At 31.9% G+C, this 18,211-nt stretch overlaps 1 protein-coding gene across 2 annotated transcripts in view; it reads left to right on the forward strand.

Annotated features, from left to right (window-relative positions):
- The window catches only part of bsnb (bassoon (presynaptic cytomatrix protein) b), a 98,735-nt gene that overhangs the window by 11,392 nt on the left and 69,132 nt on the right, over positions 1 to 18,211 (forward strand). For both annotated transcript variants that reach the window (XM_051122373.1, XM_051122374.1), the window contains exon 2: positions 7,621 to 7,996. In XM_051122373.1, the coding sequence (XP_050978330.1) occupies positions 7,621 to 7,996 (376 nt within the window). The remainder of the gene's footprint in view (positions 1 to 7,620; positions 7,997 to 18,211) is intronic.

Raw genomic sequence — 18,211 nt, forward strand, 5'->3', positions numbered from 1 at the left:
GGATGTGTGCGCTCCGAAAACCATATTTGAGAAGTTTAAACTGATATTGTTTTAAAATGCAAGATTAGCACAATAGATATGATAATTAAAACCAAATGATGTTTTTTTAAATCAGAGTATCTGAGTTATGAGCTGTAAAGGCACAGACTACTCTGGAAAAGGGGGCGGTGAGCAGCAGCTTATTTGCATTTAAAGAGACATGCACGAAAAACAGCATATTTCTGCTTCCACTTAAATTATGCATTAGCAGAATAATATAATAAATGATCTGTGGAGTATTTTGAGCTGAACAGACACATTCTGGGGACATCTGAGACTTATATTACATTTTGAAATAATAGGTGTCCTTTAAGTGCGTTTAGCTGTTTGCTTCACTGTTTAATTTAGTTTTTATTGAATGAAGTTGTGGCAATGTATAGCTTGCTCTGTTCAGGCTAAGCCTTAGGATTTCCGTTAAGATAAACTCAATACGTATTGATATTAGCAATACCTCAGAGTGTACTGGGTGCATAATTCTTTCTCTAAATATATAGAGGTGACAAAATGTCCTCAGTAAAAAATCTACTGACTGTGTGTCAGAGTGTTTATTTCTGCTGCAGAGGAAATTAGTTTGGCTGTACCACTCAGACAGCTTGGAAAATGGTAAAACCATCATGACAAAGAATTGTGAAAAAATTGTAATGCGTGATTTTCCTGAAAAAAAATTATGATTTTCCTGCCATATTGCCTACCCCTGCTTTTATCCTATAGATTATTTTATTTTATTTATATTAATATTTATATATTTTTATTTTATTTTATTTTCAGATCTCAATCTGAACTCAAATATTTCTTAAATTCTTCCTCTACAAATAACCCAAGCTGTGCTATTGTTTTGGTAGATTTTTTAGAATTTTTGTTTTCTTTTCAGAAATAAATTTTAACTCAAATATTTCTTTTTAAATTCTTCCTAGAATGAATAACTCAAGATTTGCTTTTTAGTCTTATTGCATGCCAGTAGTAGTTGTCTCATTTAGTTTTACGTCTTCCAAAGAATATTGGTAGAAACCAATGGTTTTATTTTATTTTATTTTCAGGAATTGCAGTATGAACTAAAATAATTTGTATTACATTTATTTATTTATTTTTCTTTTCTTTTCTTTAAATTTATTTAATTTTATTTTCAGGAATTGCAGTATAAACTAAAATATTTCCTATTAGATTGTTCTTTGATTCTTCTTCTTTGATAAAAAGATTTGCTTTTTAGTCTTATTGCATGCCAGTAGTTGTCTTGTTTATGTCTTCCAAAAAATTTTGGTAGAAACCACAGTTTTTATGATTTAATTTAATTTAATTTAATTTAATTTAATTTAATTTTATTTAATTTTATTTGTTTTTTATTTAATTTAATTTAATTTATTTGTTTTTATTCTATTTTATTTATTTGTTTTTATTTAATATTTTATTTTATTTTATTTTATTTTTGCAGTATGAACTAAAATATTTCTTATTACATTCTTTGATAAAAAGATTTGCTTGGTAGAAACTACTGTTTTTATTTTATTTTATTCTATTTTATTATTTTATTTTCAGAAATTGCAGTATGAACTATATTTCTTCTTACATTCTTAGAACAAATAACGTAAGCTTTGCTATTGTTTTTATAGTCTTCCTGCATGCCAAGAATTTTTGTAGAAACAAAGACAATACTGAGCTGCGAAGCAGCAACCTCTGAACAGTATAACTGAGCCAGATAGTTCAAAGAAACCCTTTTTGCATATTAAGACATATAAAGTCATTCAATTCTTAATGTTTAATCATGCTTTCTGCATTTTAATGGCTCATCTGTAATGCTAGTCAATTGTAAGCAATTAATACTCTAATGGGAAATATATGTGTGGAGTTGACATTTAAAATTCAGCATTGTAAGCCTATTTTACTTCCGTAATCTGATGTGTTTCGATTGGCCTACTTATATTTCACTACATATTGACCTAGGGTAGAAGAAAGCCTTTTCATGTAGAAAAATGACGGCCTTCACCTTTAAACGTGCTGAAAGATTATAGTGTGCTATTGGATATTACCTGTAAGCCTCTCCACCTGAGCTGAACTGTTGCAAAGTCAATAAAGTGTGTAAATTGAATGTTGGGAAGCGACTTTGGATCCCTAGTTGGACTGAGATTAAATTTCTTCGCAGAATACAAAACTGACACTCAAATAATGAACTTTTCTCCCGCTTTGGCGCGTCTCAGTCGATTCAGACCCCGGTAATGGCTTTAGATGAAGCGGCATTGGAAAGGCGGCCTGCTTTTCTGCCGCTGAAGTTTCACTTGAAGTTTTAGGGCCGTATATAATGAGGGACCAGGTGCTGGAAATATTCCTGGACAGACAACAGAGCGAGCCAAGCTACACAGCTACACACGCACACACACACTCACACAAGCAAGCAAGCAAGCAAGTCTCAGCCTGACTCCGTTACTGTGAAACCTGCTATTTTAGTTCTCTCACGCTTTTTTCGTTCTCCTCAGAATCTGACAGAGGAAGTGTAAGCTTTTGAAGTGTCTTGCGTGTGCATTTGAGGCTCTGTGTGTACCCGTACACTCGTGTTTGGCGGCTCTCTGGAGACTTTGTTATGACCATAGAGAAAGCTTAGAGTCCGTTCTAATTGCTCGCTAATCCCAGCACCAGTCTGTGGAAGAAAGAAGAAGAGAAAATCATTACTGCTGTTGACATGTGATAAACGACCTCAGAGTAGCAGAAAGTCTGCACAAACCCCCTCATGCCTTTATAGCCAACTTGGGCCTGAGAAAAAGAGGCCAAGAAAGGGTTCGACAGAAGCTTAAGTGAAAGAAAGAAGGCAGCTGTAAATTCAGCAATGAGGCTTAATTGAAAAGGAACAAATATGTGAGAAAGCAAAAAGTGACAGGATGCAGTAAACATGCTCTCTCTCTCTCTCTCTCCCTCCCTCCTTGTCATGTGATCTTTGAGCAAAAGTCTCTGGTGGCATAAATTTATACATTTTGTTGTGCACGATATGTTTTTGACCTTTATTTGATTTTATTTTTCTATTTTATTTATTTTGAGAAACTTAACTGGTTGATTCATTCATTCATCATTTTGAGTCAGAGAACAAATAAATATAAATTCTGCATAAAAAATATATTCTGTTGTTAATTATATGTTTTTGACCTTTTTATTTTATTTTGCTTTTTGTACTTTTTATTTACTTTTTGTACTTTTTTTCTATTTTATTTATTTTTAGAATTTTAACTGGTTAATTAAGATTCATTCATTCATTTTGAGTCAGATAACTTTTTATTTTATTTTATTTTATTATTTTTATTTCATATTTTATTTTACTTATTTTTTTCTATTTTGTTTATTTTGAGAAACTTAACTGGTTAATTAAGATTCATTCATTCATTCATTCATTCATTCATTCATCATTTTTGAGTCAGAACTCAAAATAAATTTATGTTCTGCATAAAATATAAATTCTGTTGTTCGTGATATGTTTTTGACCTTTTTTTGTTTTATTTTATTTTATTTTATTTTATTATGTTTTAATTTGATTTATTTTAGGAAACTTAAATGGAAGATTAAGATTCATTCGTTCATCATTTTGAGTCAGAGAACTCAGAATAAAAATAAATTCTGCATAAAATAAAAATTCTGTTCATGATATGCTTTTGACCTGTATTTCATTTTATTTCCATTTCATTTTTAGAAGCCCAACTGGTTAATGCATCATTTTGAGTCAGAGAACTCAAAATAAAGATAAATTCTGCTTAAAATAAAAATTCTGATCATGATATGTTTTTGATCTGTATTTTATCTTATTATTTTATTTTATTTTAAGAAGCCTACGTGGTTAATGCATCATTTTGAGTCAGAGAACTGCATTCTGAATCAGTTTAATTAAGGTTAATTAAGATTCATGCATCGTTTTGAGTCAGAGAAATACTACTCCCAAAGAAATTATTTCTGATATTTTACAATGTATATTAAAAGAAAGGTAACACTTTACAATAATGTTCATTAGTTAACATTAATTAGTAAACATGAACTAACAATGAATATGAATAATACTTCTGCAGCATTTATTAATCTTAAAATACATAAATACTTGCAAATACATGATATATATATATATATATATATATATAAAACGCACAAATTCAGTGTAGTTACCTACATCTGTGTAGCGCTCCTATAGGTTTTGCCAAATAGTGTTCAGTGTAAAAATTAACACTGAAAATGTCAGTATTGTTCAGTAAGCTCAAACTAAATGCATTGCCTCATTCATATGTAAATTTGATCTTAAAACATACTTGTAGACTAAAACAGTTATGCAGTAAGTTACCTTATGACAGACTCCATGACTCACATTCACTCTAAAGCATTTAATTTTTGAACGCAACACACGTTCAGCATCTCTTGCTTGGGTAATTATATTGTTTTATAAAGGCATTTGGATGAGATTCAGTCATGTCAGCTCTTTGATTTACATAATGCGTATTGATCATGGTTTGAAAAGCGCCATTGGCAGTTCTTTAGAGTGAAATGACAATAAATAGCTTATTAGAGAACGTACCGGCTTCACCAGAAGTTTCTAAAGAAGTGCTCATCAACAAACTTGCAGCATGACGTAATACGAAAACAATGTGATAAAACTGTCAGTGGCAGATTTTTGGGATTCTTGTAGTGGAAAGTGTGTTTGCGGTAAACAACAGTTTCATTAAAATGCTTTCATTGAAAGGATTTTTTGAATCAAGCATTCAGTCACCTGTGAGATGTCCTTCATGGTCAATTTCTGCATCCTGCATCCAACTATTTTGCTTTTTTAAATCATGCCAGAACTTTTCCTTAACAGAACTTTTTGTTTGTTTGTTTTCTGATATTTCAGAAGGTTTGACAGATATTGTTAGATGCTGTTTTTATAACCGATACTAATGCTGATTATTTTAACATTCAAATCCCCAATCCATAACGGATAATAGTTTTATTTGTTGTTTGACACAATAAATACTAAGTAAACTAACACATTTATAGCTTAAAATGTGTTACAATTACAACTAGTCATTAGACTACTGTAAAAACACAACATGTATCATTATTTATTATTTTTATTATTATTATAACAATCCAATATACAAACCTTTATTACAGGGCTGTCATAATTCCTCTACTGAATTTCAGTACTCGATTTAAAAAAAATGTTCGACTCTGTTTGGCCTTTGTCAAATAACCGGCAAAATACCGGAAGTGGCGCATTATCGCAATTTCAAAATAAAAGCTCATACTTTCACTCAGTTTACACGTTTTGATGTCACATATTCAAGAAATTACAGTGGCTGTAGCATTTCTGTCCTAAAGAAATGACCAAATATTAAAGTTAAGTGAGTATTTGAATTAAATGATGTTTAGTCAATATTAAACGAAGATTTCAGTAAAGTGTAAAAACGATCATCAGGCCATTGGTGCCCTATGCAGGCATTTGTTGTAATGCATAAAGTACATTAGTTCTTTTGTTTATAATACATTTATGTATTTTAAGTTTTGTTCAGTACAACCATATGATTACTTGCTTTTGATACTTTATTTGAACTAATTATAATTGCTTAATTGCTATTATATATGTATTTTAAGTCATTTTAAAGGCTATTGTTATCTTAGGTCTATATTTATTACCACAAAAAATTAATTACAATTATCAGATTGCTAAATTTATTAGTCAGAATAATCTACAGATTACTTTATCACCAAAACGGTTGTTAGTGACAGCTCTACTGTATTATATTAATAACAATATTGTAAAAACCGTATTATAATCTAACCGTAAACCGTATTTTATTATATTAATAACAATATACTGTAAAACATAACATTTGATTATTATTATTATTATTATTATTATTATTAATAATAATAATAAATAATGTTTTACAGTATATTGTTATTAATATAATACTGTTTTGTATATTGGATTGATATCATAATAATAATAACAATAATAATAATAATAATAATAATAATAATAATAATTCAATCCAATACACAAAACTGTATTATATTAATAACAATATACTGTAAAAACATTATTTATTATTATTATTATTAATAATAATAATAAATATAAATATTATTAATCATATAATATTATAATATTATATTATATATGTTATAATAATAATAATATAAATATAAATATTAAATACATTAACACATTTATAACTTAAAAAACTAAAAAACTAGATCATTAGACTACTGTAAAAACACAACATGCATAGTTATTTTTATTATTATTACTATTGCTATTATTATATCAATATGCAAAACTACTACTATATTATAAACAATATATTGTAAAAACAACATTATTGTTATTATTATATTAATAATAATAATAATAATAATAATAATAATTTATTATTATAACAATTTAATATACAACTGTATTTTATTATACTGTAAAACATGTCATGCTCTAATATTATTATTATTATTATTATTATTATTACTATTATTATTGTTATTATTATAACAATGTAATATATAAAACTATTTATTATATCAATAACAATAGGTTGTAAAAACATAACATGCTTTATTATTAATAATAATTTATTATATAAATAACAATATAATATTAATATTTTATTATATAAATAACAATATAATATTATATTATTATTATCCCTAAAAATATTAAATAAATTGACACATTTAACTGAAACTAGATCCTTAGACCACTAAAAAACATGTGTCGTCATTATTTATTAATTTTATTATTGTTATAACAATGAAATATACAAAACTATTTATTATATAAATAACAATATACTGTAAAAACATAACATGCTTTATTATTATTATTATTATTATTATTACTACTACTACTATTTTGTTATGTAAATAAAAAAGTAATATTTATATATTAGTAATTTATTATTATTATTATTATATTACTATAATAATAATAATAATAATCATGTTATTTTTACAGTATTATTATTAATATTACTATTTTTTATTGTTATTACTATTATTATTGTTATTGTAACATAACATACTAAAAGTGCATAATGATTTTTACTGTTATTATTAAGGATTAGTGGCTTTGAAAGTCTCTAACCGTAAGTATGAGCAATTGCAACAGTGCTTGCCTTCATAAGCACCACTAATGATAGTTCATTCATAACAACAGTCTGTTTTTGTTTTTTTTTAATTAACATCCAATCCATTTGTAATAGCCACAGTTTTGTCACTTTGCCGCTAATCAGCTTCTGTTCTGTGTCAGAGTTCAAGAATGACCATTTCAGACAATTAAATATGCTTATCTGTGGAGGAATCCTGTGTCACCGCAGATAACATTTTCAGATTCTTTTAGAGAAGCATAAAAAGTCCTTGTCAATCTGTCTGTTTCCACCCCCAGAATTTGCCTCGCCGTATTGATGTATCTTTCTATTCTCATTCAAACTACTCAGGAAGCTGCGGCACAAAGCTCTTTAAATCTCCTCGCGTGAATCCCCTAGGCAGATGGATTCAACAAAGTGTTCAACTATCACTGATTTCAAACACATGCCACACCACCTCTGCTTTTAATTCACACACCGATGTCTTTTTTTTCCCCTTTCACAGTATCCAAGGCAAACCTAATCAGACAGACCCGAGCATGGGACCCAAACCCGGGGGTCCGCCAGGTGCAGGACCCGGTCCTGGAGTGCAGACGCAGCCTCAGGGACCCGGTCAGGGTCAAGCTGCACGGAAGAACCTCCAGGTTGACGTGGGGAGCAGCAAAGGTGGACACCCCGTCTCGCCCGGAGGCAGCGCTCCCACCTCACCCTATTCTTTGCCCCAGATCGCACCCATGCCCAGCAGCAAGCTCTGTCCGGTGTGCAAGACCGCAGATCTGACGGGCACCACAGACGGCCAGCCAAACTGCAATACGTGCACGCAGTGCCGCTCCATGGTGTGCAACCAATGTGGATTCAACCCTAACCCTCACCTCACTGAGGTAAGCAGCCTAGTGTGTGTTCATTCAACATTTTATGTTGTGCACTACCTTTTTAGAAGTTTGTGGTCGGTAAGATTTTTCTTTAAAGAAATTAAGCAAGATTGCATTAAAAGTGAAGGTCAGTGCATTTAGAATGTTACAAAAGATTTCCATTTAAAATAAATGCTGTTCTTTTGAATGTGAACACAATATGTAATAAGCAATGTTTTTCACACTGATAAATTCTTGAACAGCAAATCAGCATTTTAAAATGATTTCTGAATGATCATGTGACACTGAAGACTGGAGTAATGATGCTGAAAATTCAGCTTTGCATCACAGGAATAAATTACATTTTAATAGATGTTCAAATGGAAAACTATTATTTTAAATTTTAATAATATTTCACAATTTTACACCCTGTGGTTCTCCATCGAAATAAAAGCTTGATGGGTAATATTAGAAAATTTACAAATTAACAAAAGCTGCAAATATTAGTATTGTATGTTATGTAATAGTTATGTAATAATAAAATAATATTTTTATTTTACAGTGAAATGCTACAATGGTAATATTGCTTATTTTGCTTTTATTTAGTTTTGTATTATTATTATTATTATTATTATTTTATAGCAGTATTGATATAGCCTATAATCAAAATAATTTGCTAAATTGTGCTGTCCTACAATCAAGCACAACAAACCTGTATTTTTATTAACAAATAAATAAATAAATAAAATAATATATATATAATGAAATTAACTGCATTTATTTGATCAAAAATACAGAAAAAACCCACTAATATTGTGAAATTTTATTGCAATTTAAAAACAGCATTTATTTAAAATAGAAATATTTTGTAACAATACACACTACTGTTCAAAACTTTGAGGTCAGTCATTTTTAAAAAAAAAGAAATTAATACTTTTATTCAGCCAGGATGTGTTAATTTGATAAAAAGTGGTAGTACAACTGTTTCCAACATTGATAATAAATCAGCATATTAGAATGATTTCTGAACCATCATGTGACACTGAAGACTGGAGTAATGGATGATGAAAATTCAGCTTTGCGTCATAGAAATAACTTATATTATAATATATTATATTAAAGTTATTTTAAATTACAATATTTCATAATAAAACAGTTTTTTTTCTGTATTTTTGATCAAATAATGCAACTTTGATGAGCATAAAAGACTTTAAAAAACATTAAAAATCGTACTGATCCTAAACTTTTGAACGGCAGTGTATATTTATATATATATCGCAACTAGACTTAAATCACATAGTATCATAAGTTCCTCGAGAAAACTATTCCAGTTTGAGACTGAATATTCACCATCACAAAAGCAAAAGTATGATATAACACTAACAGAGAACAATCATCACAGTCCAAATGGTGATTTTTGAGTAAAGTATTACTGTAAATAATAGATTTCTGGAGGACAGAGAGGGAGAAGTGTTAAACAAAAAGCTCTGGGTAATAAATCCTACGCTCGGTCCCGGCCTCCATCTGGCACTTACCCAGGACACACACGGCACACAACCTGGAACTGCTCAGAAGAGAGTCCTCTGGGGTGCATGGGAATGTGTGCCTGCGTTTTCTCTGCGTTTCTGCGTGTAGGATGCAGCGGAAAGACCGAGCCAATGTTCAGAGATGCGTGTGTGGGAGAGCGAGAGGGCACACGGCTGAGCGTGTGAGGGTGAGATTGTTTCAGCGTGTTTGAGGATGTTGCTCAAAGGTGCAAATGGCTGGCGGCGCTTTAAATCCTGCAAGTGTAAATTAGGCAATGGACGGGGACGGAGAGGAGGGGATGTTGACAGCTCATGCTCGCAGAAAGGAGATCATAGAAGGAGCTCTAAAGTGATTTTCGGGGATCTGCTCTCCTGGGTCAGAATTCCAGCGAAGCCATTAAGAGGGGAGATGCAAAACAGCCCTCCAGTTAGTAATCGGGGGCAATTTTATAAGTGTTGAAGAACAGTCAGAGAATCACAGATATAGAAAGCGGTGTTATAAGAAAATGTTCACTACGGAAAGCTCTTACCAGCCCCTTGAGGCCATTTGTGGGAAGTAAGATGCAAAAATAGCTCTGAAGTTGTCATGGTTATCAACACACATTCAGTATTTAGCAGCTTGAGCATGTCCTGATGAATAATACCATGAACTACAAAGTTTGGGGTCATTAATACTTTTATTCAGCAAACATACATTGCATTATTTACATATCTAATCAAAAGCTGAATTTATAAAAGTGAGCCAGTTCAAAAGTTTACATCCCTTTGATTCTTAATACTGTGTTGTTACCTGAATGATCCACAGCTGTGTGTTTGTTTGTTTGTTTTTGTTTAGTGATAGTTGTTCATGTTTATCCTGAACAGTTAAACTGACCAATTTTCTTCAGGTCCCACAAATTCTTTGGTTTTCCAGCATTTTTGTGTATTTCCTGTGTTTTTCCCTTTCCTGCAATGACTGAATGATTTTGAGATCCATCTTTTCACACTGAGGACAATTTAGGGACTCGTATGCAACTATTACAGAAGGTTCAAACACTCACTGATGCTCCAGAAGGAAAAACGATGCATTAAGAGCTCTTTGAACAGAATGGAGATGTGTACATTTTTCTTATTTTGTCTTCTGGAAAACATGTAAGTATCTTCTGTAGCTTCTGAAGGGCACTACTAAATAAAACAAAATATGATATTCAGGCAAAATAAGAAAAATCTGCACATCTCCATTCTGTTCGAAAGTTTTCACCCCTGGCTCTTAATGCAATACTTTTCCATCTGGAGTATCAGTGAGTGTTTTGAAGCTTCTTTAATAGTTGCATATGAGTCCTCAGTGTGGAAAAATGGATCTCAAAATCATACAGTCATTGTTGGGAAGGGTTCAAACACACAAAAATGCGGAAAAACCAAAGAATTTGTGGGACCTAAAGGATTTTTCTAAAGAACAGCAGGCAGTAACTGTTCAGGACAAACAAGGGACTCATGAACAGCAAGATAGTTACATGTTTCCCAAAAGACAAACAAAGTTAAATTTACTTTGATCTTCAAATTCCAAAAGTTTTCACCCCCCAGCTCTTAATGCATTGTGTTTCCTTCTGGAGCATCAGCGAGCATTTGAATCTTCTGTAATAGTTGCATATGAGGCCCTCAGTTGTCCTCAGTGTGAAAAGATGGATCTCAAAATCATAGTCATACAGTCATTCCTAATCTTCTTAAGCCATTTTATGGCTTTGTGTGAACTGCTCAAAATTTAAGTCATTATTGACTAGAAAAATGCATCATTTGACTGCAAACACCATTAGTTCTTGTGCATCCCTAGAGCAAATGTCATATTTAATTTGAGGACAAGGAAGTCTTGGATTATATAGTGCAAGAACCACTTTTATGATACTTTTATTGTGTGATTATTATTATTATTATGGAGCTTAACAGGAAGAAATAAAGTTTGGACTAAAATTATGATGAGTACATAAAGACAGAAGATTGATTTTTAGGTGAACTATCCCTTTAAGAGCAAAAACAGCCTGTTAAAAGCTGCTGTAAGCATTTATTTTAGGAATACCACTCATTAAAATGCTTCTACTACCTGGCAGGTTTCACTGAAATAGGTGTCCTGAAATCACACATTTGTTTCCATGACAGCTCTCAGCTTATTACATAGCAAAGAAGAATCTGTGTGCATTAGCCAATCATAAAGATGCTTCTCTCTCAGTAATTTTGTATGTTAGGGTTGGCTGACATGTCTTCGGAGGTGAGAGTGTGTAATTGAACGAATGGTCTTAATTTAGGCGATCTAATTTTGCAAGATGGCTAACGTACACTATAATTCAAATACTAGACATTGGATGCTCATTTTCCACAAGTTGGTATGATTCTTTAGGGTTTTCATGAAATGGACAGCGTACAGCTGGCTGAGGGCGGAGATATGCTAATACGGGACAGTCTGTCAGCAGTTGTGGGCGGAGCCTGAGCAGAGTGATTTTCATACTGTTTACAAAATCAAAACAGCTTGATAATTGAGACTGTTTAGGTTTTATGGGGATTAAAAATTGATTTTTATCATTGTACGGTGGTTGTGTCATCACACTGCTAAGACACATTTATACACAAACACTTTTGCATGCAATGTCTAATTTAAAATACAGTAAAAACATGTTTTAATGCATCCTTGCTGAACAAAAGTATTAATTAGAAAAAAAACTTACTGACCCCTAACTTTTAAAAAGTTGTGTAGTTCAGAGAAAGCATTGTAGGTGGAAAATTGTGACTTGACTTATGCTAAGTGGACTTGAGGGAATAAAATAAATTGCAAGTATGTAAAATATGGCATTTATTGAAAAAATCATTGTCCCAAGAATTTGGGCATTAAAAAGCTTCTGCTAAATGACAAATAACAATAGCATCCAGGCTGTATAGTCAGTAGGTGAAACTGATGATCTTGGATATACGGATATATCAATCGTCTATCACATCGGCACATTTTTCACCAAAGAGTTCATCTTTAGAAATTCGATTGGGGGAGTTTTAGAGCCCTGCTGTGCTTTATAAAGACAGGATTTAATTAATTGGGCCCCTGTAGGATGGTGGACACGACAAAGCGGCTCTGAGACTGTCTTGATTTATACTGATGTTGCAGCACATAGCATACAGCACTAACTCAGCGTTTTTAACAGCTCAGCTGTCAGTTCCAGCTACATGTGATAAAATGATGGGGAATATGTCATCTGGCGTGTAATTCCAGGGTTCAAGTGTGGAAAGAGCAGATGTTTTATGGGCGTATAGTTTAAAGAGATCAGGAAATACAGCAATAATGGTTAAGCTTAGTTTTTTATATTGAGCAAATTTGTTTAAATTATAGTTGTTATGCATCAAGCATGAGCCAAGCATAAATTTATTAGTGCAACAGCAGACATTGTGATATGACAGGCTATTAAATCTGCTGTAAGTAGATTATGGGTGAGTGATATACCAGTGGAAGCAACACACTGGCTTTTCTGATCACTTTGCTTTTCAAAGAGAAAATTAGAAAGAACTTGTCAGAAATAAAAGTGCATTCTGTGTGATGTGTAATTGATAATCTGCTTACACAACACTTTCCTACTAGAGCTAGTTTTGCTACTGGCAAACTGCAGATGTGATCAGATTTAATGAATTATCTTCGGAATGATTAAAAAACACCTGAATTAATAGTTCATTTATCTAGTAATTTTGTCCAATCACACAAAGGTCACCAATATGTCATGATAGCCTACATCCAAAGTGTGAAATTGGACAAGAAAAGTATTATTTTTGTAATAATTCAAATATATATTTAAATATTAGGAAGGTGATTCTCATGTACCCAAAGGCAACTTATTTTAAAAATCAAAACTACAGTAAAAACTGTAAAAGTGTAAATTATTTTTGCAATTTAAAGGGACTGTTTTCAGTTTTAATATATTTTAAAATTAATATATTTTAAAATAATTTATTCCTATGATGCAAAGCTGAATTTTCAGTATCATTACTTGATACATAGTCTTCAGTGTCACATGATCTTTTAAAAATCATTCTAACATGATTTTGTGCTCAAAAAAACTCAATTTTTTAAAATTTGTTAGCAAGTTTAGTGGCTAAAGTAAACAGGTTCGTCACTCCACAGAGAGTAGAGAGGGGCGGGGCGAGCAGAGCTCATTTGCATTTAAAGGAACAGTACATCAGAATGGGATGATTTTTGCAGAGCTCATTTTGACAAGGTAAAAAGGGTGTTGTTTTACACAACCATTGAGAATTTTTAACCAAAGTATATTATAGACTTTTCATCAAGACCTTAAATAATCGTATCAACTTGGAAAATGGGCATCCGATGACCCCTATAAAACCGAGGCACGTATTGAACCGTGGACTAACTGTATTGTTGCATCCCTACTGCCTTCTGTATATAGAGCGTTACAAATTAATGTCTTATGAAGTGTCATTCCAGTTAGGATGCTGCTTAGTAGGAAGCTGCCTACGTAGGCGATGTTTGTGTTTGTATTCCAGTAGTGATGTTTTGTTCCAGGTGTTTAGTGTAGTGTAGCGATATCATGTTAAAGTTGAACTCTAAATGTCTCTTGGAGAACAAAGCGCTGAGAACATGAGACAAGAAGCATGAACAGCTGGTGAAGAGGAAAAAGAGCGGCCATCTGATCACTATGCAACAGACACCTGGAGAAAGAGAGCGAGCGAGAGAGAGAGAGGCGCTTGACGTGATGGCGACAACACTGAGTGGGATGCGGGAGCCAGGGATATACGGACAGAGAAATAGCAGGGTGGGGAAGGGGGATGGAATGATAGAAGGAAAGAGAAAGTGGTGCTGACACACTCCAGTAGTCACCCACCAGCATACAGGAGGCGGTTCCACTCTGCCATTGGCTGATCCTCTATTTATAGATCCTGCTCTGTCTCAGCAATGATCTCGCGTTCCTGCTGCCAGAGAAAACCAGTGGAGGATCAGAGGGGAGAACGGGACGGACAGGCGGATGATGAAAGTGTAGAAAGTCTGAATTTATCAGCCAGTTAAGCCAGCTAAAAATAATTGTGCTTGTTTGGCACATAAGCACTGTTCCCTCTGAAAACCCTGGGGTAATGACGGTAGAATATGAACATTGTGAATTCTTTTTGCACCGCGGGTTCTTTGCAAATCTGTGACTTGTCGGGAACGTGAAACCTAATAGATCGATCCTGCGTCTTGGCTCCGAATATCTCACGTCTTCTGGTTTTCACGCTATCTAGTGGATTCATCATGAGACTGACAGCGGAAACTGAGTGTAGGGCCATCTGGGCTACAACACACACATCACAGCACAAACACAAAGAATACACACACACACACACACACACCGCAACGGCCCTGGAGATTTCATGCTATTCTTCCACCATTACACAAATGTGCCCAGGCAGCATTTACACGTTATTTGAGTACCATATGTAATCCTGAATATATATACACCATATGTATTTTTTAAGTGCATGGATGATGACTTTCATAATTTTGTGACGTTTGGGTTTCATGCTGTTTTTCCACCATTACACAAATGTGCCTAGGCAGCATTTGCACAGTATTTTGGTCCCATGTAATCCTAAATATATCCACACCATATGTATTTTTAAGTGCGTGGATGATGGCTTTTGTAATTTTCTGAAATTTGGATTTCATTCTGTTTTTCTTCCATGACATAAATGAACGTAGGCAACATTTGCATGTTATTTGGTTATAATATTCCATATTAAATATATACACCATATACATTTTTTTAAGTGCATTGATGATGTCTTTTATAATTTTCTGACTATATATGTTATATTAGATATTTAGGCATCTAAAAAGAAATCATGGATATTTAGTTGTACTTGCTAAGGCAAATTTAGTTTGTGATTTGTGGTGAAGTAACATTTTATATACAATAAATTTTTGTCATAAATTTAAATTGTATTTTTATAGTATTTATTTTAATTTTGAATTGGCTTGCTGTTTTCATTTGAATGTTACATTTTAGTAATTTAGTTCTGGGCTTTCTTTTATTTTTTTGTGTGTGTTTTTTTTGTTTTTGTCTATGTAGAATTCAGAATTATATGTAGAATTTTTAGTTTAGTAACTTATATTTGAGTTAGTGGCAAAGGCAACATTTTTCATTTTCATAATGTTTTACATTTTATTTTATTTTATTTTATTTTGTACTTGCTGGCCAGGGGCCAATTACTAAATATTTAGTAATATTTATATGCTATATAGTACTGTTATTAGTATTTTGATTTTAGCTTTCAGTTTTCATTTTTAATTAGCTTTGTTCTTTTGTGTTTTTTTAATGTTTCTATTTAGCTTTCATTTATTTTAGTTCAGTAACTTTTATTTCAGTTAGTTTCTAAACATTTCTAATTTTCATTTAATGTTGTAAGTTTTACATATTTAATTTAATTTAATTTTTTTTTTATGTATGTTATTTAAATAGAGCTGTATTTGCATGCCTTTAAAATGGCTGGCCAGGGCATTTCCAAATATTTAGTATTATTTATATATTATTATTATATAGTATTTTATACTATTTATTAATAATTTTATTTAGCTTCCAGTTTGCATTTTAATTTAAAATTTTAGTAATTTAGTTTTGTGCTTTTGTATATTTTATTTTATTTTTTTTATTTTGCATCTTTATTTATTTATTTATATTTGAAGTATGTTTTTTTTACGTGGAGTTGTACTTGCATGACTGAAAATAGCTGGCTAAATATTCAGTGTTATGTATTTACTATAATATAGTATTTTGTATTATTTATTAATATTCTGATATAGCATTCAGTTTTTATTTTAATTCATTAAATTAAATGTATTAAATTTTTATTGTAATGTTTTAAGTTTTACATTTATTTTATTTTATTTTATTTTATTTTATTTTATTTTATTTTATTTTATTTTATTTAAAGTATGTTATTTAAAAAGACCTACATTTGCATGACTGAAAATAGCTGGCCAGGGGCATTTCCAAATATTTAGTATTATTTATATGCTACTATTATAGTATTTTGTACTATTTATTAATATTTTGATTTGGCTTTCAGTTTTCATTTTCGTTTATTTTTTTTTATTTTTTTATGTTTCTATTTAGCTTTCAGTTATTTAAGTTAAGTAACTTATTTTATTTCAGGTTTATTTATTTATTTATTAAGCAATCAATATTAAAGTTTTGCCTAATTAATGGTAAAACGGGAGAAAAAAATCCTATAGATTTATGCCTGAAGGATGGCCTCTTCTGATGTTAAAAACCACTTGGCTGTTTTGCATGAGCAGGCAGCTTTTTTCAGTTTGGCGTTTTCATGCAGTTTGAGAAGTACAGAATATGTTGTTTTTTGTGTGAGTGAGAAAAGTAACAAGCCTCGATGCATACATTTTCACTATGAGTTCACATAAATCGGCAAATCTGATAACACCGAAAGCCCTACTATTTGGTCTTTTTCCTAAAAAGGAACTGAAGGTGTTAAAGTGTGCTTGCCTATGGATAAATTATGAGATGAATCAAATACTTAATCACCTATGGCTATCGCCTTTCTTTCCCCTTTTAGCACAATCACATCAAACAGCACATGGTAAAATTGAATCAGAAGCGCTGGAGTTGATATTGAACCGATGTGTGAAATGGCTGCCGGTCTCTGAGGGCTGAGTAAGAATGCATCGCTCACCACGCAAACATGATTAATCAAACAATGGAGTACTGTGCTTTTCTTCTAAATGGCACAGTGTCTTGCTGCCTCTCCAAGACAATAGAATCTGTCATGCGTTAAAGAGACGGACGCCCCACTTTTGCCACTAATGCACAAAATATGCATTCATGTGCAAACTGTGTAGTAATAGAAATAGTTGTAGAGAAATAGGCTGTTTTCACCCACACTAAATGTTGTTTCTGTGAGTGAGTTTGATAATAGGAAAACACCCTTTGAATGTTTCACACAGCGCAGATGTCTTTGCTAACTTTTCGATTACCTGAAGGTCACACCTCGACCCTGTGCAATATCGTAGCCTTTGCCGTCTAAGCTGCATTCACAACATTTCGGAAATGACCATAATTACGAGCTGACAACTCATAGAGTTTAGTCAGAGCTGTATACGTCCGGATTCTGAATTGATTTGTTTCTATGGCGATGATCGTAACACCGAATAAGAGATTATTATGTGGGTGGCTAGCCACCTGTTTTGTGCTAGCCTTGCTAACGGTTAAGCATGGTTTGATTTATTATAAAATAAGGTTAAGTAAAATCACTGCGGGTTTCAAACAGAAATATGTGTTAGCTACCACACGGTCTGTAATTGTTCATACTGCAGATCGTCAGACTGGAGAATGGACAGGCAAATTTATGAAGTAAACAAATCATCCACTCATAATCATTTTAGTCACATTTGAATTTAATTTGAACTTCAAAAATTACTTCAATTCTGTGAGTGCGGCAGCATTTAGTGAATTAATTAACATTGCACCTGCCGCCATCAGTAAACAGGATTTTGTACTGGAGGATTATGTATTATGTATTATACTGAAGCAATGTAAATATTAAAAAAATTAGTTTTAATTTATTTCATAAATTAGTTATTAGTACTGATTAATTTAATTCTAAAATGATTTAATAGTAATAATAATAAATAATTTATTTATTATTAATTATTGCTAATTGCATTATACTATTAAGAAATGTAAAACAATCATGAATTGTTTTGATT

This window comes from Labeo rohita, chromosome 11 (assembly GCF_022985175.1).
Source record: "Labeo rohita strain BAU-BD-2019 chromosome 11, IGBB_LRoh.1.0, whole genome shotgun sequence".
In the NCBI taxonomy this organism is placed as follows: Eukaryota; Metazoa; Chordata; class Actinopteri; order Cypriniformes; family Cyprinidae; genus Labeo; species Labeo rohita.